The sequence below is a fragment of the Onychostruthus taczanowskii genome, unplaced genomic scaffold (assembly GCF_017590055.1).
Source record: "Onychostruthus taczanowskii isolate IOZ18803 unplaced genomic scaffold, ASM1759005v1 scaffold79, whole genome shotgun sequence".
Taxonomy (NCBI): domain Eukaryota; kingdom Metazoa; phylum Chordata; class Aves; order Passeriformes; family Passeridae; genus Onychostruthus; species Onychostruthus taczanowskii.
Window position 1 is genome coordinate 2,300,691 of NW_024505782.1, and position 26,972 is coordinate 2,327,662.

The 26,972-nt window shown below is 44.7% G+C and overlaps 2 protein-coding genes across 4 annotated transcripts in view; one reads left to right on the forward strand and one right to left on the reverse strand.

The window, feature by feature from the left end:
* The window catches only part of KATNAL2 (katanin catalytic subunit A1 like 2), a 28,789-nt gene extending 17,403 nt beyond the window's left edge, over nt 1-11,386 (forward strand). The window contains exons 11-16 of the mRNA XM_041423566.1: nt 347-465; nt 2,529-2,620; nt 4,153-4,263; nt 9,710-9,872; nt 10,811-10,913; nt 11,247-11,386. Coding sequence (XP_041279500.1) covers nt 347-465; nt 2,529-2,620; nt 4,153-4,263; nt 9,710-9,872; nt 10,811-10,913; nt 11,247-11,386 — 728 coding nt within the window. The remainder of the gene's footprint in view (nt 1-346; nt 466-2,528; nt 2,621-4,152; nt 4,264-9,709; nt 9,873-10,810; nt 10,914-11,246) is intronic.
* Nucleotides 11,387-13,486: 2,100 nt separating this feature from the next.
* HDHD2 (haloacid dehalogenase like hydrolase domain containing 2) lies at nt 13,487-26,972 on the reverse strand. 3 transcript variants are annotated; one of them, XM_041423580.1, is made up of 8 exons: nt 26,831-26,860; nt 26,445-26,513; nt 24,573-24,709; nt 22,294-22,502; nt 20,026-20,110; nt 16,533-16,749; nt 15,751-15,814; nt 13,487-14,610 (listed from the first exon to the last, which is right to left on the reverse strand). In XM_041423580.1, the coding sequence occupies exons 3-8, from the start codon at nt 24,671-24,673 to the stop codon at nt 14,507-14,509; spliced, it is 780 nt and encodes a 259-aa protein (XP_041279514.1). In that variant the 5' UTR covers nt 24,674-24,709; nt 26,445-26,513; nt 26,831-26,860; the 3' UTR covers nt 13,487-14,506. The 3 variants fall into 3 exon arrangements, with proteins under 3 accessions (XP_041279514.1, XP_041279515.1, XP_041279513.1); XM_041423581.1 differs by lacking the exon at nt 26,831-26,860 and adding an exon at nt 26,694-26,712; XM_041423579.1 differs by lacking the exon at nt 26,445-26,513 and having other exon boundaries at nt 26,831-26,972.

Sequence of the window (26,972 nt, forward strand, 5' to 3'; positions counted from 1 at the left end):
GGCTGCCACTGCCACAGGGCAGGCACAGATTTTGGGATCTTGGGCAGGAATTGCTGGCTGGCAGGGTGGGCAGGCCCTGGCCCAGGGTGCCCAGAGCAGCTGTGGCTGCCCCTGGATCCCTGGAAGTGTCCAAGGCCAGAGCTTGGAGCCACCTGGGATAGTGGAAGGTGTCTCTGCTCATTGCATGCATTGTATTGGACTCAATTTAAATGTCCCTTTCAACCCAAACCATCCTATGAGTTTTTTACTGGTTTTACCTGACTGGTAGTAGGATGAGGGGAATTTATTCAAACATTTACATTTTACTTCTTTGGAGAATGAATTTCTCAAACAGTGTTGTTTGTAGGTACTGGAAAAACTTTGCTTGCTAAGGCTGTTGCCACAGAATGCAATACAACCTTTTTCAACATATCAGCATCCACCATTGTCAGCAAATGGAGGGGTGATTCAGAAAAACTTGTCCGGGTAAGAATTCCTCTCTCATTCATTATACTTTAATAAACATCACATTCCCCCTTGAAGAACTTGGGTTCAGCACAGAACTGGAAACAAGTGTTCCTATGATACTCATAATCTTTCCTGATTTAGACAAAACATGACTGGCTATACCTAGTTCTGAAAGCAGGAATAACATCACTTCTGCAGAAATCTCATAATGGATTCTTGCTGTGGGACTTCAGTTCTGTAATGTAAGATGGAGCAGATGTTCTGAAGGCAGCAAAGATCTTTGACTGCCTGATCAGGAGTCAGACAATCAGAGTTGCAAACTAGTGTGTGCTTAGCACTCTTCAGAGCACTTCACATCCATTTTGTAGGGCTTGGCTCCTAGGCACCCTGAAAAATGTAATTTAGATTCCCAAATTCCTAATTGTTCTTCATGGCACAAAATGGGCAAACAACTCCCTTGTCACAAAGATCTTCCAGTCAAATGCAGGTGCAATGTTGTTTCAAGGAAGGTAGTTTGCTGGCAAGTGGGTAAATGCATTTTTGTGTATAAACTAGCAAGGAGTCTGCATGGCTCAGCTGTGCTACAAAAAAATTCAGGGGTTCATGTGCAGCATTTTTGCCCATCTGAATCTCTCCATAACAGCCACCAGCTCAGTGGAAATCTACAAGCTCTTAACCTGCCTTACCCTCATCTCTTGGGCTGCACTTCAGGTAAATGCAGAGCTCTTGGAAACAAATAACCACAGCAAACTGTTCTCTGAAAATGGCCTTGTTTGTCTCCCTTGAAATGTAGGCAATGGCTGCACCACACTTACTCGTCCTGCCTCCTTTGTCCTTGAAAATTGCATATTTTTCTTCTGACATTCCCTTTCTCTCTTACTGGTTCTCTTGACATCTCTCTCAGTAGCTTCCTGGAATTTTATTTTCTTGTAGGAGTATGTGGGGACAGTCTGGTCTCTGCCACCACCATACACAAGGCTTTTGTGAACATGCTGCAGCACACGCATTATTATTGAATTTGTGGCATTTTACCCTTAATTAAATTTATGGCAGAATCAAAAAATGAAGTAAGATTGTGGATCGGGAGAGCTCTAAGAAAAGTATTGTATGAATTTGTATCCTAAAATCACATGTGGCTGGTGAAAGGGAAGTATATATGGGGTTTATGTCATTTGAAGGCACATCCTCTCATCCTGTTTTGCTCAGTTCTACTCTGTATTTCTGTGATTTTATATATTTTATATATTGTATTTCTAGTAAAATTGTATACTGGTCATGGTCTAATTGTTACTCTGGGCAAATGACTTAAAGCCTGTGTTTCATGCTTTAAGTGATGAAAATAATATGTATCTTATAAAATTTTATTTTTTCAAGTGTTCAGTTTTAAAAGTGCTGGACTAATATATATTGTTAGTGATACTAATCTAAAAACTCAAAAAACTCTTTACTCAAGAAGAACTGACAGTGTTTTCTTACTCCTAACACAGGCCTCTCCATGTTTACAGAAAATTAGATAAAACTTTGTTCTCCAAAGAGCAGATCCACATTTTTTGTTTCAGCTTTCAGTCCATTTTTTAAATTGTGATTGTTCAAGCAATTTATGTTTGTTTTGATCATGGAAAAAAATGAGTGCTTGATTCTTATCAAAAGAATCAGTGCCTTTTCTTTCATTATGCTTCAGCTGACCTGCATTTTTTTTTCCTCAAATCCTTGTTTAAAAAAAAAAAAAGTACAAATGGAGCAACAACAAAAGGCACATGTTTAATCTCAGTAACAATTTAGGAGTTCCCAGAATCCTCTGATGGATCATTTTCTTCTATCCCATTATTCTCAGGGTACTCTGATAGGATTTAGACAGAAAGATTTACACATAAAGACAGGATTACAAGGCTGTGTTCTTTATATCTCCTTTACAAACCTCTCAGATTTTGAGAGGATTCAGGGACCCTCAGCCTACCCAGAGCTTTTTTCCAGCAGATATCCCTTGGGATGTGGGTGCTGTTAATTTATCTTCCATGCCAGTTCACTTTAGTGCCTGCTTGTGTCAGTTTCTCTCTCACATTTACTCTTCTCTCTGGCAGGTGTTGTTTGAGCTCGCCCGGTACCACGCTCCTTCCACAATTTTCCTGGATGAGCTGGAGTCAGTTATGAGTCAAAGAGGCACTGCTCCTGGGTAACTGGTGGGACCACTTTGGGATTAAAAGAGAGAGGTGCTTGTGTCAGTCAGAGCAGAGAAGCAAGAGAGCTCTGAGAATTAGCAAGGGGCTACAGGGACAGCAAGAGGGAAGGAGGTGCAGGGCTTTATAACCAGTTGTGCTCTACTTTAAAGGGATTTGAAATGGAAATAAAGGGCAGTGGTGAGGGAAACAACAGGTGAATTGTTAGAGGTAAGTAAGAAGCAGCTTGTTTTGTGACACTTTGAACACAGGCATAGCAGAGTAATAGGGAGTGCACACAGTGGAATGGCATTTCCATTAGTGACAGGTTTTGGTGGCATTGTCAGGACTTCTTGTTGCAGGACTGGGAGTATGTTGTTGCTTGAATCCAAGATTCGAGACAGTTTATAATTAAAAACACATTAAAAACACATTCCACATTTAGGGATGGAAAAGAATCCAGAGAAATATAAAAATATTGTTACAACCATTAGGAACCCATTACAGGGGATTTTATGTACAGTGAATTACATTATCACTTTATATATATGATATTGTATGTCTATATTGTATGCTTACTATTTGTAAATAGAGTATGTCCTATTGTAAAGATGCTACTTGTAGTCATTCTCACTTAATAGATGCAAATGTTTAACCAAATTTGCCCTTCATATGTACATTTAAAAGCTCTCATTAACATCACTGGGTTATATAGTCTAATAAGGACTTTTATCCTAGATGCTGTACTTATTTTTACATGTACTTATTAAATACTGACTTGGCATTGATGTTTGAATGCCTTTGCAGAAATAAGTCTTTAAACCTGAACTGCAGCTCTTACCATCTAAGGTCCTGATGTTTTCCCTGGGCTTGATCCAGGGGTTTCCAAGAGCTTCACATCTGGAACCAAGAGTTCCAGCTGGTTTTCTGCAAAACAGATTACCTGTACTGGGGCCAGAGTTCTTAGCTCTTTGCTTAAGTTCTCCTTTTTTGAAGAAGGATCCTTTCTGTGTGGTCTCTGCCCCTTTCCAAATTCATATCAGCATGGTGTATTTTTCTGGGTTTTTTTGATAGAACATTTTGCAAAATGTTGAATTCAGTAGTAGTTTTATTTTCTTGTGGCCACTTCACATTCAGTCACGGAAAAATGGTACCCTAAAGAGGTAGGTGTACCAGTTATTTAATGGCAACTATCACATTGTAAGAATTCCCTGCTATAGATCAATCAATCAGTCAATCAATCAGTTGGAGCCCTAGCTATTTTGCAGTAAATGTTGGTCTTGCATGGAGATTAACATGAAGAGAAAAACAAATAAATATTTTCTTTGGATTCAGTAATAGTGAATTCTCCTCACTTTAATGCACTGAAAAGTCCATTTAAGTAATCATTAGAAAGCTTGATTTTAATGCTTAGATGTTAGCTAATGGAGCTTAATCATGCTTTGAACTGGGGCAAAACTGTGACAAGGGCTCAGTTGCTGTGAATGACGCTGTATAAATAAAGATGATTAATGCACTGAGCAAATAATATTTCTCTGAATCTTGGTAGTGGTGAACATGAAGGAAGTCGGCGGATGAAAACGGAATTACTGGTGCAGATGGATGGCTTGGCCCGATCTGATGATCTTGTATTTGTTTTAGCAGCTTCCAATCTGCCATGGTAAGAGATCCAGAGAGTACATTTTGAATACATTTTCATGAGCTTCTAAGCACAGATAAAGATTTTATTTGGACTTCTGCAGAAAAAGCCTTGATATTTGGTTAAAGCATTTAAAGATTAATTTGGAGCTTTTACTTTTAAATTCTTCAATTCTTGCTATTTGTGTCACATGAGAATAATCCATAATAAAGTCAACATATGCTGGTTGTACCAGCTGCTAATATTTAAAATGGAGTATTTGACTTTACAGGCAAGTTATTTACTATGTTTAAGCTAAGAAGGGTTTTCAGCCTGGAACTGTAAGGTGCTTAAAACATCTGGTGCTTAGAAGGATACTCCATAAATAGGAATGTTGCATTTTATTAGTATCAAATGTGACTTTGAAAAGTTGAGGGACAAAATTCTCCAGTTTCTTCAACACAGTTTAGTATAGAAGAAAAAACAGTTTAAGACTGGAACCATGGAATTTCATCAGGCTGGGCAGGATGTGTATTGGGAAAAAGACAAGTTGGAGAGGATAAGGAAGGGAGGTGACGTTTGTAGTGTAACAACTGTGGGTGCTCAGGAGAGGAGCTGCTGATCCTCACAGCACTGAGACATTTCTGGATACTCTTGTCCCTAAAGGCAAATGGACCTAAGTGGGTCTATTCCCCTCTCACATGGAGAAGAGCACAGGCTTGGGTCAGAACAGGAGAAGACAGCAGTCCTGTTTCCAGGGAACTTCAAGCCATGGTCTGGGAGTCATTTGTTGGAGCCCAGTGGGAAGTGTTCCTGGAATGACCTCGTGTGAGCAGCAGTTCAGGAGCATTTCAAGTGGCAAAACTTGAAATTTGACTTTAAGGTGCTTTGTTTAATGAGATGACACTTGCCCAGCTCTGCAGTGTGACAGACACAGAGCAGGGCACCTAAAACCAGCTGGGAGCCAGAGAGGGCTCTGCACCAAGGCCACAGGCTTCATTTGTGCATTGTTTTTCAAGATTAGTGATTTTTGGCTGAATCTTACAAAGCTGCCATGGGGACAAATGTTGGAAAAGCCTCTGTTTGTGACTGGAGAGCTCCAGGTTGTGATCAGCAGATTGTTGTGAGTGTCTGGAGTGTGAATGTCACTGGCTGTGTAACCACAGCTGCTTCCTTTTACATAGATACAAAAAAGCCTAAAGTCCTAGAACATATATTATTTTGACCATACAAATTCACATTTTGGTTGTGCATATCACCAAATGTTCTCTCACAAAGTCTGTGGTAATATTTTATTCCTCTTGTCAGCTGATCTCCTTTTTGTCAGGGAACAGGCAAATAGAATTAAACAACAAAAGTGGAGTTTTTGCCTGAGAATTGAGGCTCAAAGGTAATATTTTCAATCAGTCCCATGTGGCAGGTAAACCTAGCTTGTCTTGTCCAGGGTTTTCAGGCTCTTGAAATGAAAGAATGGCTGTGTGAACATCTAAAATTTGCACAGAAGTTAGCTGTACTAAGTTAGGCTGTTCCCTACCCTGGCCCAAAAGTGTGAGTACAGAGCCACAATGGACTTTTTTTAACAGCCATGATAGCAAAGCCTGTGTGTTGGTTTCAGGGATTCATGTCTTGGACAAACTCAAGAATTTAAATCAGTGCAAAATCCACCCCATTTTGTTACAATATCTGTATAAAAGGAACTGAGCTGAATTAGATTTAATTGTGTTCCAGTTGTGTAAGAAAAAGCTGAAAAAAATAACTGCTCTCTGTGTGGGCAGTTAAGTTTGAAAGAGAATTAATACATCTGTGTAAAAGGAACTGAGCTGAATTAGATTTAATTATGTTCCAGTTGTGTAAGAAAACGCTGAAAAAAATAACTGCTCTCTGTGTGGGCAGTTAAGTTTGAAAGAGAATTAATACAGCATTAATACATTTGTCTCTTTGTTAGTAATGCACTATAAATGTTTACATTATTGCAGCATTGTTGCCCTTTTAGAAGAAGCTCTGAGCAGTGTGGTCTCTTAAATTATTCTGTGAGATAATTATCCATGTAGAGAGACTTTTGCATGTGTTTTGTTACCCTGTATCTGCCTTACACAATCAATAAGCTTCTGGGAAGTTGTGTAAAATACACAGAATTCAGTTTTAAGTATTTTACATATATGATTTTTGATCATTTTGTAACACTGAAGTTCTGCAAAATTGCTTCCTTGAAACACCCAAAATAACAGCCTTTCTTGAAGGTTGAGACACAAGAACAAGGTTTCTGTTTTGAGGGACCTGCCCTGAAAGAAAGCAGTCAGTCTGTGTTGGAACAAGAGTGGCAGCTGGGGTGTTCACTTTTTAAAGTTTTATACCTGAGAGTATGGAATTTCCTTTTGGACTTTCTCTCTTGTCTGGTGGAAATGTTCCTACCACAGAGAAAATGCTTTAAGAAGGAGCTGGGCAAATGCTTAGAAAGGTGTTTGAGGTGGGTGGAAAGCCTGGTGAAAGCCTGAGCTTTCACATCACTGGGGTTCTCCAGCCTTGAGGAATTTGGGATTATCTGCTTCCAGAGAAGTCAGCAGGTTTTAAACCTCTTTCAGGATCCCAACTATATATTTACAGATTATTTTTATGAGTATTAGGTGACATTTAGCCCTACTGTCAGATCTAGACTTCATCTCCACAGGAATATTTCACAACAAAATTTTAAAAGACCTACTACTACCTAAGCTGTGGCCTTGCAAACATTTGTTGTTAAGCTGGATTTCAAGAGATTTGTTTAACATAGATATTTATTGATCAGGGAAAAAAACTAGTACCAAGCTGCTTTTAGAAGAATGAAAAGAAGCCTAAACAAAGCTCTTTACACTGTCCTAAGCTGCACTGCAGTTATTGATCTTCCTATTGAGCCTGTGCTTGCTGCCCAGCCCTGCTTTCTGCTGCTCATCTGCAAGGTGTTTCTATTAACACATTACTTGTTGAAATTACTGGATGTAATTAAATAAAATAAAGGCCTTGTTAGTGAAGGAATAAAGAGAACCTTAATCATGTAGTGAATGTTTCCTAGTGTGTCAGCACATTTTATTCAGTTTTCCTTGCAGTGCTGTTTTCTTCTCACCCTTACCCTCAGGATGGGTGAAGTTGTGGTGCACAGCAATAGATTCTTACCTTCCAACCCAAGCCATTTTGTGAATCTGTGATGCCTCCTAATGTTAATTGCAAAAAGTCATCCATCTTAAGGATCTGTAGAGCTTTGTTTATCTTTTCATGAGCATCTCTCAGTACTTCCACTGGCTGTTGTTTCAGAGAATATTTAGGTTGGCTCAGTGCTTTGTATTCTGCTCTGGTTAATGTCACTTAACCTTGCATTTGATCACTGACAAAACAATTCAGCAGCAACCTAAACACTCGAGATAACAAAAACATTGTTTCTTTCTTTCCCTCTTCAGCCAACAGGTCAGAGTAACCTTCTGGATAAACAGAATCATAGAAGCAGAGAATCACAGAGTGGTTTGGGTTGGCAGGCACTTTAGAGCACATCGAGTTCCACTCTCCTGCCACGGGCAGGGACACCTTCCACTGGACCAGGCTGTTCAGGCACCCCGTTTTTGAACCCTTTGGGGATGGGACAGACACAGAGCAGCTGTGGCAGAGCTCCTCTGGGCAGAGCAGAGAGATTTCTGTTGGAGGCTTTACAGAATATGGCTAAGGGAGCTCATGGATCTGTCTTCTCGGGGGCCTGAAGCAGAAGGAGTGATGGAAAATGTCATTTGGAAGATTTGCAGCTGGCTGTGGTTGTCCTTTATCTGCAAAGGCTTTTTAGAGTACCTTTGTGAGCATCTCTAAAACCCTAAAACTTTTGCCCTCTTTACACAGATGATGTTAATGTGGGTAATAATATGGGTAAATAACAGCAAATAGTTATCAGCCGGAGTAATTATTTCCAGCCAAGCAAGGCAATTTTAAGAAGTTGAGCTGAAAAATACATATTTGAAGATGAAAGGAGACTAACATGGTTCTTTGTCTGTGCTGGGTGGGACCCTCTGTGAGAGGCATTGCACTGAACATTGTACAGCATAAAAATAATAATATCAATATAGCAATAATGATAATATCAATATAGCAACAGCTGTTGATTTACAAATTCTGGTATTTACTTCTGAGGCCTTGATTACAAGCACAAGGGTGGATCTGAGTGAATTCCTGTTGTCCTCTGGGCTCCTGGTTTTATGATTTTTGTGTTAATTGCTTGGATCAGTGCATGTGGAACAAGGTCTCCCAAACCAAAACATTGTGGGGAGAGGGACACTTGTGTTCCTGCAGAACTGACAGCCAGGCATGCTAAGGTTTGGCAGGCACCTGTGTGGGGATTTGGGAGCCCATTTTTGCATTTTTTTATGCCATAGAAACACTTGGTATTAAAAAAAAAATAAGGACAAGTCACCAAAGGTGACTGAAATCAGCTCTGGTGTTGGACTACAAATCCATCTTGAGCTGGCTTTGAACTCCCTGTGAACTGAAAGGGAATTTCATTTTAGAAAGAAACAAGAAACTCTATCTTTTGCTTTAATGTTGACTTTGCTGGAAAAAAATATTTCAGCCAGGGAATTGAGGATGGGGGCAGGTTTATTTAAGTGTATCTGCAGCCCCAAGTTGCAGGTACCACCCTCCAGCAGCTGGTTCCTCGTGCTCAGCCAGCACAGTGGAAATGATGCTTAGGGCTTCTGTTCTTCTGCCTGCACAAGAAACTTTGAAGTGGGTTCCCCTGGACAAGATTTTCTTACCAAGTATGAGGACTAAATAATATTTTAAACTGGAGTAAGGAGTCTGTGACTGAACGGGGCCAGTAGAGAAAGACTGGTACAGGACCTTTTTCGTATCTTTTTTTAGACAAAACATCATAACCAGTGTTGACATTGACAGAATTAGAGTTTTTGGCTCACTGACACATTTATCCAGGGTGTTCACCTTGCACATATTTTTCATAAGGATAATATCCTTTGTGGCTGTTTATTTATAATAATAAAAATATAAATAAAAACAAAACAAAAATTAAATAAAACATAAATAATATAAAGAATTATTTATAATTTGTATTGCAGGAGGAGTCTCAGTTTGGTGTCCTGTTCTGTCATAATACACAGCCTCACATCCAAGACCTCCAGTCTGGATTTTATACCTACTGAGCATCCCTTACTAAGCAGCAATTAATTAGTCCTGAGAGTGCCCCAGACAGGCAATTTGTAGCGACTCCTTAATAGCAGAGGGGGAAAGGGAGAGGTTGTTGCTGATGAGACATGCTGCAGACGAGTACCAGGGCGAAGGGTGGAAACTGCAACTTCTGATTGTTATTGTTAGCATCGCTGTCACAATTAGCATATCACTGAACAGCAATACACTGGATAATTAACCCCTTTTTTTACTTTTGGCACGGCTGCAGGCGAGGGTCTTGCTGTCCAAGCCACGTCTCCACGCTGAGACGCTCCCTGTCCTCCTGTGCTTGCAGGGAGCTGGACTCTGCCATGCTGCGGCGGCTGGAGAAGAGGATCCTGGTGGACCTGCCGAGTGAGGAGGCACGGCGGGTGATGATCCAGCACTGGCTGCCCCCTCTGAGCAACAGCGGCGGCGTGAAGCTGAGGACGGATCTGGACTACAGCCTGCTGAGCCAGGTGGGCAGGGCTGGGACAGCACCTCCGTGCTGCCACTGCCACACACGGAGCTGGGCGCCAGCTCAGCTCACCTGGCTGCAGCCAGAGGGACGCTGGTGGGACGTGGGGCTCAGCACGGCACAAAAACACGCGTGGAAATCGCCGGCTGCACGCAGCTCTGCCGGCAAAATGGTGTGTGCTGGTTCTCTCTGCTGGGCCAGCTTTTCAGCCTTAAATACAGGGAGACATCCAGCAACAGCGGATTTTATCACTGCTCTCACCAAGCTGGGAGCACCTCCAGTTCATCAGGGTAATGAACAGTTAATTGTGTAGGGAGGGTTTGTCACAGCTCCACTGCTGCATTTTGCAGTGAAGAGATTCACCAGATAGCCCCGCTTCCTTCATGTAGCCCTTTCTCACATCCTGGATTCTTTGGAAACAGAATCCTAGAATGGTTTGGGTTGCAAGGGACTTCTAAGATAATCTTGTTCCAACCTCCAGCCGTAAGCAGGAGTGCCTTCAATTAGCCCAGGTTGCTCAAGGTCCCAGCCCTTAAATATTTTACTTTACCCAGCTGAGATTCTTGCGTCTGTTTGCAGAGACAGTATTGCTCAGCTCTGGGTTAATAAGGAAATACATTTATTTTATTAACTGGAAAGCTGAGGATGGACTCAGGTGGTTTTATTTCACCTACAGAAAACTGGCATTTAGTAAGAAAATGCCAAGCATTTTCCTTAATCCTGTGAGGTATTGTAGGCATTCAAAGAATAACAAGCTACATAATTTTGACGGTACCAAAAAAAAAGATTTGTGTGTGTTTCTGTGTCTATATAAACATGTATTTCAGACAGGATAGACTTCACGAATATTTATATAAATACATACACAATATATATGCCTGCAAATTCCATTTATGTCTGATTTGTGAACTGTAATATATCATTCTGATCCCCTCACAGGAAACAAATGGATACTCTGGCTCAGACATAAAACTCGTGTGCAAGGAGGCAGCCATGAGACCAGTGAGGAAAATTTTCGATGCGCTTGAAAATCATCAGCCAGGTACCTCAGCTCTGAGCAGAGAATCTGGCCTGGGAAATGCTGATTTCCTGCTGTAACTCTTGGAATGAACATTCTAACTCCAGCAGGTGGAGCTCTGATATCTGCCTGGGAAAGTTTTAAAATCTACAGCTCCAAACCCTGTTAAATTTCTAAAAATCAGGGTTTCTTTTAAAGCTGTCATTATCTGTGCTCCCAGCATAAATGTAATTTTTAATTTATCTCTCACTACATTTAGTCTGTTGTTTTCCTACATTAAGTGTTGGACTAGGCATGGACATGAAAGAGTGTCTTTTGGTAATAGTAACAGGATTTATTAAATTCTCTTGTCTTTAGGTAACAGTAACTTGCACATGATCCAACTGGACACAATCACAACCGAGGATTTCCTGGATGTGATCACTCACACCAAGCCATCAGCAAAGCATCTGAGCCAGAAGTACATGGCTTGGCAGAGGGAGTTTGAGTCTGTCTGACAGGAAAAATCAAAAACCTCCAAGCCATTTGCCATCCAAAGGATCAAATGGTGATGGGGAAGGAAGTGCTATTGGTTCAAGGAACAACATGCAATGACAAGTGTCAGAGGGAAATCTTTACTTTCAAAATGGAAGGGTGGGTGAAGGGGTGGTGGTTATTCTTTATTTAAAAAAGTTCTTGGAATTAATGTGATGGCAAATCCTATGCAACAAAGCCTCCAGCCTTAACTTTATGTATGAAGACTTAAAAGATTGATTGATTGATTGATTCTCAGTCTTTATTCATGACAGATTTTGGGTAGAACTGGAGCAAAGTTTAAAAACATAGACAACTAGTGTAATTCTCCATTTCTGACACTGTAGAACATCACAGTCACTGGAGCTTTCCCAGAAGACACCTGCACCCTTCTTAATGAAATACAAAATAGGAGTTTTCAGTGAAATTCAGGACCATACAGGGCATGTAAATTTGGCTAGTTTGTTGCTAATTTTAGTTGAGTTCAAAGCATTGAAGCGTGTTATTGTACTGTTGGTTTGGGGTATTGCCAAAGTGAAAAAGGCAAGGAATTAGAGAAAAACTGGAGAAAATCAGCAAATTTAGGATAATTAACTAGAAACTGTATTGGTGGCTACCCAGTGCTGGTTTGCAGCCAGCCATAAAGCAGAATTGCAGAACCTTAGGATGGGTCAGGTTGGAAGGGACCAGAGGTGGTCACATCTGGTGCCACCTGCCTGCTCCAGCAGGGCCATCCCAGGGCACAGGACACAGCATTGTGTCCAGAGGGCTCTGGAATGTCCCTGGTGAGGGAGACTCCAGGCCTCTCTGTCTCTGCTCAGGACAGAAGTTGTGCCTCCTGTGCAGGGGAATTGCTGGGTCCTGCCCTGGCTCTGGTGCCATTGCTGGGCCTGGAGCAGAGCCTGGGCCCTGCTCTCCCCCTCCCTGCACCCAGGGACAGCCAGGGACACGCAGGGACACGGAGGGACAGCCAGGGCTGAGGGCCCTCTCGCAGCCCTGAACAGCCCCAGCTCCCTCAGCCTGTCCTGGGCATGGAGATGCTCCAGGCCCTTCCCCAGCTGTGCCAGCCTGCCCTGCCCGTGGGTGCTGCAGTGAGCTCTGCAGGCTGTGCCAAATGTCCCCCACGCTGGACTGTCCTGCTCACACATGGCCAGGTGAGCAGCCAGCACTGCCACGTGTCCTGCACTCTTCCCATCAGAAATTCCAACCTTTTTCATTTTTTGTAATTTTTTCAGGCTCCAGGTCCTATCACTGCCCTCTTTCACACTCCTTCTTGCTCAGCAAGACACTTCCCCTCCATGCAGTTGTCCCTCTGTTTTCCTTGGGCTGGTGTGTGTCTGCATTCCAAGCACCAGGGTTGTGCATGCTTTCCAGCACATTCCAGGACCTCTGAGGCACTGACAGTCCCTTTTATTCCTGCATCAGTCACACATCATTGGATGTCTCCAAGGGAAATATCTTCACAGGATTTTGCTGGTACATCTCCCACCTCCTGCACCTGACTGTGACCCCAGGCCACACACCTCCCTCACATCCATCCTTCCAAGCAGAAACCAACAGGTTCAGAATGGCCAGCACAAAACCCAGATGAGTGACTTTGTGCAAAACTGCACAAAAACTGAAGCTGGCAGTACAAGGGCCCACAGACACTATCTAAAGATGGCTTCTATTCCTCAGAGGTCTCTTCTCCCAGGCAGAAAGTGTCGTGATGAGAGGAAACAACCTCAGGTTGCACCAGGGAAGGTTCAGGGAAGGTTCTTTCCTGGGAAAGACTGTCCAGGCCTGGCACAGCAGCCCAGGGCAGTGGTGCAGTCTCCATCCCTGGAGGGATTTAAAAGCCATGTGGATGTGGCAACTGAGGACGTGGGTCAGTGTTGGCCTTGGCTGTGCTGGGGAATGGCTGGACTCGATGATCTGAGATAACTTTTCCAGCCTAAGTGATTCTGAGATTCTGTGATTTCTTCTTGTGTTTCCACTGCAAAATCTCCTCCATCCACCCATTCTGTTCCTGACAGAGTCTAAATCCGAATGTTCTAACCACCCACCAAGGGAGGCTGCAGAGAGACACTGTCACACGTGAGGAATTCATTCATCACCATGGTTTTGTTTAACAAGAACGAGCATGGCTCATTAACACAAAACTGTATTTTCAATAAGGTTAATACTCCAGTAATGCATAATTACAATCTAATAATTTAACACACAGGAGCACTGTAAAACAACTGTAAAGGACTTTGATTATTACAGTTTGCAAATGGACCAGAAAAGCCATTTACCATCATTACAAAGTTGGTTCATATTGGGGGATGTAGTGCATAGGAAAAGCATTGCACGCTACAGAATTAAATTTCATTTTACAGCTCTGCTAACCAACTGTAAAAACTGGAATCTGTCCCCATGGCTTGTGAAGGATTTTTTCCATAACATTAAAAAGAAACAAAAAAATCCCCAACAAAAGTGAAATTTTGCAACTGTAGCATTAATAGGACCCTGCTGAAACCTAATTTTAAAAAGTCACAGTCTCTAAGGCATTTAATACCAGAGTTTTGTTTCTGTATCATTCTTTTTAATAACAGGATCTAATTAAAACATCTGTAAAATGCTGACAGTTTTTAATTTTATGTAAAATTTGAAAAGCAAGTAACAGGATCTGCTCTAATGAAATACAGCCACAGTAGTTATTATTAAGCAATGGTGATATTTTCATTTAAGAGTCACTTTTAAACGAGTGTTATCTCTACCTTTAAGTCAGAGCAGAGCAGAGACATCAGTGAAATCACTACAGGCCACTGAGGCTCTAAGGCTCTGTTTGAGCTTTATTTACTTGAGTGTTTTCAGTGTATGTTTTCAGTTTAGCTAATTCTGCAGAAGGTGATGCTCTCCATACAGCACTTTTCATCAGGTATTCTTTGAAAAGTGAAAATAAGAAAACACTGCCCTGTGTGTGTGCCTGTGCTGGGCCCACATGGATCCCCTGCCCCTCACAGCCCAGGGTGGTTTCTGATGGATGCCACGCATGCACTGGTCTTGGGACCTTAATTTTTGAAGCAAGAATTAAGGAAATGGTGTGAAACAGATGTTTCTTCAAGCTACTGCTCCCTTTCTCACAACATCTGCTTCAGGATATGTTCCACTGCCTCTGGGAAATTCTCACAGGTTAAGTAGGGAGCAGGGCTTATCTTGTCTTCATCTGCTGGACGGTATTTACCTGTAACAGATTAACACAAAGATGCCTTTACCAAACTCCTCTAAGTACCTTTTTTTTCCCCCCTGAAAATTACAGCCTTGTCATAGCAGTACCAACCAGGAAAATGCCCAAAAAACATCCCACAAGGCTTCCCTAAACAAATGCTGAGTCCTACCAGAGATTCCTCCAGGGGCAGCTCTGGATCAAAACTAGTGTTAATTGCACTGGTTCACTCTGCTGTACTGGCAAATGTCCATGTTGTAGGTTCTTAAAATAGTAATAATCATAGAATCCCAGAATGGTTTGGGTTGCAAGAGACCTTAAATCGCATCCAGTGCCACTCCCTGCCATGGGCAGGGACACCTTCCACTGTCCCAGGGTCCTCCAAGCCCCATCCAGCCTGGCCTTGGACACTGCCAGGGATCTATGGGCAGCTTCTCTGGGAAACCTGTGCCAAGGCTTCACCACCCTCACAGGGAAAGATTTCTTCCTAAAATCTCTAACCTAAATTTCATGTCTTTCATTTTGAACCCACTACTCCCTGTTCTATCACTACAGTTCCTGATGAAGAGTGCCTCTCTGAAGAGTCTTCTGAAGAAAAGCAGGATTACTTCTCTTCATTTTCAACATGTCACACTGTGTGGCATGAACAGCTGCCACCTCAAAGAGACCCTTCCCAGCCCATGGGTCCATCTACAACACAAACAATACCTGTCAATCCGTCCAGGTTCCACTTCCATACAAAGCAAAATTACATTTACAACGACCTGTGTAATTGTTGAGGAATGTCACCAGAGCTCCTGCATGATCAGAGGTTACATTGCTGTGACTGATTTTGGCAATCTAAGGTGTGACAGTAACGGTTTCCTCTGTTCTGTGATTACTGTTCTGGATTTTTGAGTCAGAGCAAAAGTTCACACCTGCAAGAGCAGCTGTGCCATCTATGACTTTGGTCACCCTGCCATCAGCTGGGGGTCTGTGCTGTGCTCCAGCCCTGCTGTCACAATGTGCTGCCTGACAGGCTGCCTCTGCCCCACCCCAGCAGGGATGTGGAAGGTGGGGGCTGGCCCCAGAGCTCAGAGTCCCTTCGCTTCTGGGCACAGGGTGAGATCACTGGAGGCACCACTGTCTCCTGAAATGACCAATCCATTGAGTACTTACCCGTCCTTACCAAAATCCCACGCATGCCTGCCTGCTGGGCACCACCAACATCATCCCTGCAGTCCTGGGACACAGCAGGAGAGCAGTGGGTTAGTGGGCACAGACATTTCCATAACCTTTTCTGCTTTGCACATCACTTAAAAGCAGCGACACAGAGTCAGATCTTTCAGCTATCCCATCGGTCACACTGTCACAGGAGTGGTTTTCTGTGTGCTGTCTGCCTGATCCAAGTGACTGATGTAAGAGAGAAAACCCCAAACACTCTAAATCCTATGAACTTTCATGGAATTGTTTAGGTTGGAAAGCCCCTCTAAGACCACTGAATCCAACCATTCCCATAGCACTGCTAAGGCTACCACTAACCCATGTCCCACACATCCACACAGCTTTTAAACCCCTACAGGGATGGGGACTCCACCAGTGCCTTAGGCAGCTCTGCCAGTGCTCTAAGTCCTATTTCACAAAGAATTTTTCTCTAATATCCCATCTAAACTTCCCCTGGCCCAGCCTGAGGCCGTTCCCTCTCCTCCTGTCCCTGCTCCCTGGGAGCACAGCCCGATCCCCCCCGGCTGTCCCCTCCTGTCAGGAGCTGTGCAGAGCCACAAGGTCCCCCCTGAGCCTCCTTTTCTCCAGGCTCAGCCCCTTCCCAGCTGCCTCAGCTGCTCCTGGGTCCTTCCCCAGCTCCATTTTCTCTCTAGAAATGACAGCTCCATCCTCTGGAGCCCCCCCTCAGGCCCTGCCCTCCCCGGAGGGCAGCACTGCAGGGCTTTGTGCCCACATACGTCTCCAATCATGACGGCCTCCTCGGGGGCACAGTCAGTGCCCCGCAGAGCCTCCAGGAAGAAGGTCTTCTCTGGCTTCCCCACCACGGTGGCTTTGGTGTCTGTCGCATACTCCAGCCCTGTCACAAAAGGCCCAGGTCCCAGGCAAAGGCCATCCTTCTTCTTGAAATAGCGGGCTTTGTGGATCGCTATGAGAGGCGCCCCATCCAGAATCAACCTAAAGAATGAATGAATGAAGAAGAGAGTACAAAAATTATACTAAAGGTACTATATTTGAAACTGAAGGCCTCAAGTGGCTTTCACACAATCCCACAATCGTTTGGGTTGGAAGGGATCTTTAAGCTCATCCAGTCCCACCCCCTGCCATAGGCAGGGGCACCTTCCCCTATTCCAGGTTGCTCCAAGCCCCATCCAACCTGGACTTGGACACTTCCAGGGATCCAGGGGCAGCCACAGCTGCTCTGGGCACCCTGTGCCAGGCCCTGCCCATCCTCACAGGGAAAAATTTCTTGTAAGTACAGGATGAATCATTTGACCTTTATATTCTAGCATTGAAGGAATTACAGTAACAAATTGCATTAAAAAAAACTCAAAGCCATTTGAGTCATTCATGTCCCTCTGCATTTCCCTGTTAACCCTGGGAGTTTGAGCAGGCTTGCTTCCACAGAACCTACAACTCATCTTTGGCTCTCACATTTCTGTTATGTGCCCTGCAGATTTTCCTCACAGCAGACACTGCATCCCCCTGTCCTGCAGCAAAGGGAAGCTGTGTAGGTGCTGCATTACAGGAATGCTCCTGGTGCACCAAGCACAGCAGTGTGATTGCAGTCCACCTCTCCCAGGTTCCAGTGCAACAAGCACTGAACTGCCATTGGACTGCTAAACATTTTCCCTTTGATGTTACTCTTTCTCCAGGTAATGCAGGTCGCTCCAATCTTTATCACAACAGGGTAAAACACTGGCTGTTACTCTTAGGGCAGAAAGGAGGATTTATTTCCCCCTTAACCCCTGATTTACAAAACAAAACAAAAGCCTTTAAGAAAACAAAGTCTTGCTTTGCCCCTGTTGTAGGAGGCTGGCTGAGGTGAGCTGGATTCTCCTTGGAGGATGTCTGCAGAGCAGTCTGGAAGCTCTGAGCAGGGCATAAATGATATTTCATTTCACTTAATTATCACAAAACACTCCTATTGAATCAATGCATTCCAAAGCAGGCTGAACAAGAAGAGAGCTGGGTTGTGTTTCTGCGAGCAGCCAGACATGTTCATGATGGGAGGATGCCTCTAGGATACAGAAAAATTTAATTTGACAGCATCACCACAACCACTGTGTTCAGCAGTTTGCAGGAGAGATCTCACCTGAGAGAATTCTTTCAAACATGGCATCAAAATCCCACTTATACAGGAAGAGAAATTTAGTCTCAGTAATTTCAAGTGGTGCCTGGAGAATGGCCAGACTCTGTGTATCTCGTTTTGGGACTAATGTTGGGTTAGATTTACCTAAGTTAATGTTGGGTGTCAATGGAATAGCTGCCTACACATAATTAGACAGCCTGGGCTCTTCACAGTTGGTGCAGAGGAAAAGGCACTCCTAGGGCACAGTTCAACTGTCCTATTTTAAGCACTATTAGGTAAAAAAATGCCCTGAAGTGCCTCCCTTATCCCTCCAGAGCCCAGATCACCAGCACAGACAGAGGAACCTGCATTTAGATATCTGCACTTAATCAGATCCACCTCAGAGTTCTGCAATCCCGATGCAATTCCATTTTCAATGCAAATCCCAAGTGACTTAATTATCTGAGCAGCAAAGGAGAAGGAATGGGGCAAGGCTCGACAAGAAGAGAATGTGCTCCTGTCAAGCCTTGCCCTATTCCTGTGTGGCCAGTGTTTGCGTCAGGCCCAACAGAACTGACACCAGCAAAAGTTAATTCCCCATAGAGAATGGGGGGAAACACCCAGAACAAATCAGTGAGGTGTTACAGGCAAGATAGAACCCATCCTGGATTTTTTTTAGTGTCTTGGTCTTCTGCCTGTAGCAAACGATGGATATTATTCAACAGTTAATATATTTAGGACAGAAATACAGATCAATAAAATTATGTAAGCACTGGGATACTCAATAGGTTAAGCTCATGTAGTTGTGAAATTAAGAGTCCACTCATGACCCAAAGTAAAATTCCAAAATCAATGCCTTTGGCATTGGCCTTGCCATTTGGCAAGGCTCACTAACAAGGCAGACAGGATCAGTTTGGGTCAACATGTGTTGATGTAACCCAGAATTGGCAGAATATGAGGACAGCATTGGCCTCCCACTCCAAGAGACCTCCCTAAGACACTGGTGGGCAGTAATTGATAGTCCCTCTTCTACTTTATGGTTATAGACAGGTTAAGGTGTCTGGTATCAGGGCTTCCACCGAATTTCAAGGTGCAGAACTGAGGTAGCCACCATCCTGTGAGCAAAGATGGGAAGGGGCTCATCACACCCATCACCAGGGCTACGCTCAGCTACAGGCTCACATCCAGCGTGTGAAAGCTGAAGGCTTTTCAAGTTAAAATACAGAGTGTAGAGTCAGGTCAGAACCAGTGAGAAGGACACATGGCTCTGCACACACTGGGGCAGCCTGGCTCATGGATGACTTACCCCCCCCAGCCTAGAGCCAAAAAGAGCATTAAAAATAAAACACTCTGGGGCAGCCTGGCTCATGGATGCTCACAGATGGGTAAGATGACTTACCCCCCAGCCTAGAGCCAAAAAGAGCATTAAAAATAAAACACTCAAGATCAGCTCCACAGCCCACCCAGCCCAACAGGTTGTGCTGGCCACTCCTGAACAGAAGATCCTTCAGAAGATCCTGCATTAGGTATGTAAGAAATAATCTGCCCTAAATACTGGATTTCCTTCCCTATACCACACAGGCTCTGGAGGATGGGCTTTGAACACAGAATCTGCCTCTCCTCTTGGAGAAGAGGAAACAGCCCTAGGCTGTGCCAGGGCAGGTACAGGATGGATATGAGGAGGAATTTCCCATGGGAAGGCTGGTCACGTATTGGAAGGAGATGCCTAGGGAGGTGTTGGAATCCTCATCCCTGGAGGTGTCCAAGGAAGGCCTGGACATGGCACTCAATGGTCTGGGCTGGTGACACAGTGGGGATTGGTCACAGCTTGGACTCAGTGGGATGGGGGTCTTTTCCAACCAAATAATTCTGTGAATGCTTCCCCACACCCCTAGTTTTGTGTATTTCCCCTTGATGAATTGCTAACTTTTCCCCTCAGTGACAGCTGTGACTGCACTTCTGCAGTTTATTTAGACTGAAAGCTGTAAAAATGAGGTTTGGACTGCCTAAAGTTCCCAGTGGAGAACCCAAATCCCACAAGATTAGTGGCTCCCTCACAAGCTGCATAATGTGTGATATTCCTACCACCCTTTTCTTCCCAGAAAGAGAAGAGCCCAGCACAAGAGAGCTCCCACTCCACCCCCTGCCAGGGGCTGCCTTACCGAAAGGCTCTGTTCATCATCTCGTAGTGGAAGTGCTCAGGAGCCAGTCCCACCACCACAGCATTGGGGTTATCCGTGCCAATCCCTAGGAAAGACAGGATTTAATTCACACTTAGCAGCCCACAGACAGCAAAGTGCATTTAATCACTTTAAGGCAAAAACAAGCATTTTCCTACACATTCATAGCACAGAAACTGCTTTTATGTCTTTTATAGATGAAGAAAGCATCTGTGGAAAAGGTGCTGGTCTATCCAGACTGTTCCATCCTCTAGGATCTGGACAGTCTTAACAGCAGCTGTAGGATGATTCTGCCACTGCTCCCACAGAAATGCAGCAGGACACAAAAATCCCTCTTTTAACTAATGACAGCTTGCCATCTGGGAGTCCCTCTCTACATATATTTATGTGCTTTGTAAGACACTAAAGCAGGAATTCAAGTGAATCCCATCCAGTTTTTCAATTCCCTCTAGCCACAGGAAATTCCACTGACTGTTGTTCCATGCATCAGTCTAATTCTGACAATAAAGATGGTACTGCAACACTGCCCAAAAGTTGTTCCCCTAGATAAATGTGGGCTTTTCTGGAAGGTCTTTTTCCAAAGTGGATTAGTGCCCTTAGGAACAACTCCACTGCAGTCCCACCCCAGGACAGAACCAGCAGTTGAAGCAGAGCAGCACCAGCAGGAGGGTTTTACTAATGGGATGTTATCAGCTGAGGATTTTGTTCCACCTTCAAACACACCCTCTGCAGCTTTAGCAGGACAACCAGAGCTCCTGGCTGGCTCTGCTGGCTGAGGCCTCCTGCTGCATGTCCCTCAGGTGCTCAGCCAGCACAACATCCACTCAGAGGTGCCACGGTGGATTCGTGACATCACCCAGAAGCATCTGAGTCCTTAAACCAGGAAAGGATTCCTTCATCTGCCTGTGACCAACTTCAACACAGAGGTTAGCCAAGAACAGCTCAATAGCAGCCCTTAACTGGAATTTAAAGCACTCCCCACTGTACTTACATGTTCCAAAAGCAGCACTGAGGAAACGTGAGCCAAAGCCGTCGTAGCAAAAACAAATCAAACAACCTGCTCCAGACTCCAGCAATACAGATGATGCACCAACGTGGCCCCATATTACCTCTGTCTCTGCCATCTTTTATAAAATTAGCATCAGATCCTGAAAAACTGATGGAAAGATCCCAAAACTATGGAGACTGAGCTGATTTAATGCTGTCAGTGAAAGAGCTGCTGCCTCTGCTGTTTCTCACCCAGGAAAGCCTTCCTGGGGACACAAGTATTGCTGAATATTGCTGGGGGCACACTTCTCTGGATATGCTGTTAGGTAGAACAGATTACCAGGCTTCCCTGCTCTCACAGAGGCTTTTCTCCTGAACATTGACCTCTCTGAAGATTTCTGACCAGACTAAGGCACCAAAATTTAACAGGAAATTCCTAGATCCTGGCAAGATTAGAACCTACTTGAATTACACAGCCAAAAGATTTCAGTTTGTAAGGCAAAGACAAGGCAAGCCATCCATACTTCTGCTGCCTTGACTTTAAATAAAAAAAATGCTGGGTGTACAGTATACAGTTTTCAACTCTGAGTATGTTAAAAATGTGGGAATCTTTGCTACTCTTGATGTCCAAGTGAATTTTCCGCTCCCCTGACTGCTAAGGGAGAGAAATAGCATCTGACAGCAAAGCACATTTTAACCAAGTCTTTAGGGATGACAGTTCAGAGGACTCAAGGTGATGAACCTTCTGTCACCAGTGAAGGTATCCAACTACATGGGGTGAAACCTAAATGTTCAATGTAAGATAAGCAATAAGTGCCTGGAGATTTTGCATTTAATAATAATCTATTAACAGCGAAACAGCCTGCTGTGTGTGCCTACACACTGTTTTTTTCAGCTCTTTATGAGTAAAACCTCTGCAGGAAGTCAAGTATTACACTAATTGACACATCTTTGCTATTAAAAAAAATCAGCACTGATAGGTCCAATAAAGCACCAATGACCTGGTGATAACTATTACTTCATATTTTACACTGGAAATGAATGGAAAGCACTGAGTTTTACCTGACTTCCTAACTATTTGAAGGCCTTGGATGCCATTTCCACTGCTCCTCAAAAAGATACAACTTCAGGCTGTTTGATGTTTGATTTAAAATGAAGAAAGGACCTTTATGACCCTCCAGAATTCCACATTTCAGGGCACAACGTCTCCTTAGCTGTTCATTAACCGCTATTCATTAATTAGCTGCTTCCTGAGCATCTCACCTGTGAAATCAGGCAGGGCCTTGTCGTCCACCAGGAGCAGGGGCCGCACCTGCTGCTGCTCCAGGAGGTTCCTGGCTGCTGTCAGGGAGGTGAAGATCTCGTGCTCGGCGATGTCGAAGCCCAGCGCCGTCAGCCTCTCCAGCAGGTCCCTCTTGCTCTCCTTGGTGGTGTTGGTCACAAACCGGACGGTCACTGGGGCACTGCGCAGCCTGGGGGGGACACGGGGGCACAGACTGGGCACAGGCTCCTCCTGTCCTCACCCCTCTGCTTCTCTCTGGGGCTAAAAACAGCCCCAGAGGCTGCAGATGAACAGAGCACACGGAAGAATGGTGCCACACAAAAACTTCTGCGATGCCAACAGACAGCAAGAATTACGCCCCCCAGACCAAGGCAAGTCATCCTCCCCTCCTCTCCCTCTCTAACACAAGAATTCCTGAGGAAAACAGTGATTCTAACTCCCTCTTCACAGCAGCAGCCAGCACATCCATGATCACTAATTTGAAAAGCCTTTTTATTTAAACTACACAAATAAGCCAGCCCTGCTTCTTGATCAAAATAAGCAAACAAAATAAGCTTGTTGCTGAATTAATATATTGAATTCCACTGCTGGGTGAATTTCCCAGCAGCTGTGGCTCGTTCAGGAGGCTCCAGGAGCCTGTGTTACCTTGGTGGTGGTTTTATGTCAGCTTCTGCAGCCATTTCCCCCTTTCCTGAGGAACACCAGCATCACATAAAACCACGTTATTGCCCTGTGCTGACAGTAAATGCTACCAAACAATCAAATAATTTTAAGTGACAGTTTCAACAGCATTCCCTTTAATTACTCCCCCACCATCACTTTCTGTGTTGCTATAGGAACAAACACAGGCATCAGGACTGTGTGGAGAACATCAGAATAAAGTTGGAGACTTGCTTCCACCTGCCACTTCCTTCTATCTCTTGTTTTACACTGACCATTCACAGGTATGAGCTGATAAAAAGAGTCCCCTGGGTGATAGTAAAATAAAAATTAATTTTTATTAGTGATTTTTCCCTCTGGACCTCAATAGGGAACTGTGAAAACAGTAACTCTAAAACAGGCATCTCTCCATTTGTTCCCTGAGCAAGCTGCATGCCATTCCCTCCAGCTTCTCTTTGGGAAGGACAGGGACATGAACTAGCAGAAAAGAGAGTGGGATAATATTTTTTTTCAAACTCTGAGCCAAAGGCCTGGCTGTTCTCTGCCACCTGCCCTCCATAGCTGTGGCAGCACATATATATTACATGGAATTTCAGGAACATCAACTCTCATTTCTCTCTGCAGTGAGTGAAAGGGCAGTGAATGAGTACCCAGTGTTTCAGCAGTTTTTACTTCCTTGCAATTTTACATCTTAAGGACATAATCATTTCCACAGCACTACCTGTGGGAAATGCAGCTTCCTCACCCCTCTGTGAACTTTTCCTCTGAGCTACAGTCCAGCTTTATAAAACCCTCAGCAGCCCATTCAGCTCAAGTAGAGTTCAGCTCTGCTCCTATATCCTGATTAATCCTTAGTGACCTGGAATTCTAAAGTATCCCCCTTCATTCACCAAAATATCACCTATCACTTTGCAGTTTTTCCTTATCCATTGCAAGATGTCTTCTCCAGGAAAACACCACAAATATTCCTGGGATTGTGAGTCCTATTTCACCACTGACTTGGTTGGAATAAATCACTTTGCTGTGCCTCAGTGTCTTTAGGCACCCTTTGACCTCAAGAGAAAGAGTTAATCTGACTGTCTTGTTTATTATTAAAAGAAAAAAAAATGAGGTTGCCTACCTAGCAGAAAGAAACTTTAAAACCAGTAATAACTGAGAAAAGTGTAGTCTGAATGAAATGAAAATGCTGCAGAGGTTGCCTTGCTCCCCAGACCAAGCTTTTCTGTTATCCCACTTTATCTCAGCACAAATTGAAAAGATCTGACAGATCACCGAGGAACAGCTCAGCTGTACTGATTTTGGGGTAATTCACCCAAACTCAACTGTGGCTGTGGCTGTCTCACCTGTGAATCAGTGGAGACACCTTGAATATTGGTGGTTTTATGTCTAGAAAAGGCTTAGAAAACACGGGAAGAGCCACTGAGGAAAGCAGCAGGGGCTCAGGTGACTCCAGTATCTCTCTCCACCCTTTGCTGAGCTCTCCTGGCACGAACGCAGCGTAAAGGATTCGGCCGCGCGCTCGCTCCACTCACCCACCCCTTTGTGCAAACAGCACTGACACAACCTCCCAGAGCAAACCCGAAAAAGAGGGGAAACTTGCCTCTTGAGGGCCTCCTGGGCACCGGGCACGGCCGAGTCCTCGACGTGGAGGGTGCCATTGAGATCCACCAGCACAGCCTTCAGCGCACGCCGCGCTGCCATTGCGCCCGGGGGACAGGCCCAGGCACCCCGGGATTCCTGAGGATTTAAAAATAAACCCCACATAATTGATGGGGGAGTGTTTTTCTCACAAAGACTCTGGAAATCAGGTGCTGTTTGCTCTTTGAGTGCATCAAAACAAAATAAGCTCTCTGAAGGACTCAAGGGTGCTGTGGAGAGAGAGAGCCATTAGGCCTGCGATTGCAGGCCCAAGGCCTCAGCAAGAATATTTCAGCTAGTCTCACCGACATCGACAGTGAAAATAAAGACACTGTGCTCTAAAGCTGTGTCTCTAAAGCTGCATTTTGGCTGTAAAGCTCAGAATGCTCTGCCAAAGTGGAAGCTGTTGATTTTATTTTTGTAAGAGCATGCAGCCCACACCACAGCCACTCTGAGGCGGCTCAGTCAGGATTTTTGCAGATTTTTAGCCTGGAAGCTCTCAGGGCTCCGGTATATCCAGCACCTCAAAGGGTCATTCCATGCTCTGGCAAAAGGGACAGTTTTTCTGGTTCCACGTACTCAGCCCAAAACAAAAGCCAGGATTTGAAGGGTAAAGGTACCAGGGGAGGAACAGAGAGGTGATGTTTGAGTCCTCCAGCTAAAGATCTGCCTCCAGAAACAAACACTTCCCCTCACGAGGGCTGCAAGCGCTGCATTTTGCTCCATGAACAAGTCTGAGGAGCTGTTTCTCAGAAAATGTCCAATACAGCTCCAATACAGCACAGTTTTCTCCTGTTCATTAGACAAGAACCATCTGAGAAGGCTGAGAGATTTGGGATTATAGAAGAGAGGCTTGGGGGTGATCTGATTTTGGCTTTTCAGTACCTGAGGGACAATTTCCAAGTGACGGAGGGACAGGACACAGGGAATATCCCATATATCCTTCCCAATATCACATGTGTCCCTGTCCCAGAGGGCAGGCACAGATTTTGGGATCTTGGGCAGGAATTGCTGGCTGGCAGGGTGGGCAGGCCCTGGCCCAGGGTGCCCAGAGCAGCTGTGGCTGCCCCTGGATCCCTGGCAGTGCCCAAGGCCAGGCTGGATGGGGCTTGGAGCAGCCTGGGATAGTGGAAGGTGTCCCTGCCCATGGCAGGGGATGGCACTGGAGCAGCTTTAAGGTCCTTTGTACCCAAACCGCTCTGGGATCTGCAAACTCTATGAGTGACCACAATTTTGTGTTCAGCTGGTTTGGTTACAGACAGCATGTAGCAAGTCTGTACTTTTAAAAAAGCACACAGCGTAGTCAACACCATGACTGGACCCTGCCCTAGTAAATTTCTGTCACTGTTATCTTTGCAGACAGTTTTATAAATGGTTGTGGGCCTGGGGTCTCAGGTACACCATACACACACCAGGAAGCTTTGACATTCTACTACCATTATTCCTGCTGGTTCTCTGCAATAAGAAAATAAATAAAAATGCTTCTCTTACTGTATGCCTGTTGATATGAAAGCCAAAGTTAAATGTTAATGATACACAGCTGAAAACAGAACTCCTAAAGAAGCTTCATCAATTTCAATGGAAATTGCTTTTATTATTATTACAACTATTACCACTGTTACTGTTTTTATTTTGCTGTTACTATTTTATTGTTACCCTACATTTCCATCGGTTCTGCTGTTCACAGTGCATTTATTCAGGAAATGCAGAAGTTATCTCCAGAGCCAGTTTCCAGCACAGCCTGATTTTAAGGAAAAAGCTCATGGACTGCCAAGAAGCCCTAAAAGGTCTCCAGAACCGCAGTTTTTATCATCACATCCCAACGAAAACTCACCTTGTCAGGACAAAGGGACACCCCAGCCCCGGTCTCTGAAACAAGGACACGAGGAACACAAGACACAACCTAAGGGAAAGCGGGATATATTCTATACAGATATAGGTGGTTATATATATGTCCCTCGGTGGAAGGATGCGGATGGCACAGGTGTGTGCCCTCCCGTCCCCCAAAATCCCCGTCTGGCGGGGATGGTACCGCCCCTTCCCGCCAGATCACAACAGGCACACGGGCTGGCCGATTCCCTACCGGGGGAGTCCCGACCACGGCGAGCTCCCCTTTCCCTGACGAGGATGGTTCCGCCCGCCCGTTCGCGGCCGAAGGCGGCGGACGCGCCCACGCGGAGGAGAGGGGGGAGCAGCCAGCGCGGCTCCCCCGGCACTGACCTGTTCCCGCCGCCGCCGCCGCCGCGCTCTGCCCGCCGCCCGCGGGGTCCTGGCGGAGCCGCGCCCGCCCAGCCCCGCGCCGGGCCCGCCCGCCGCCAGCGCGGCAGATAATAAACAGAATGTAATGATTATTGTCATAAAT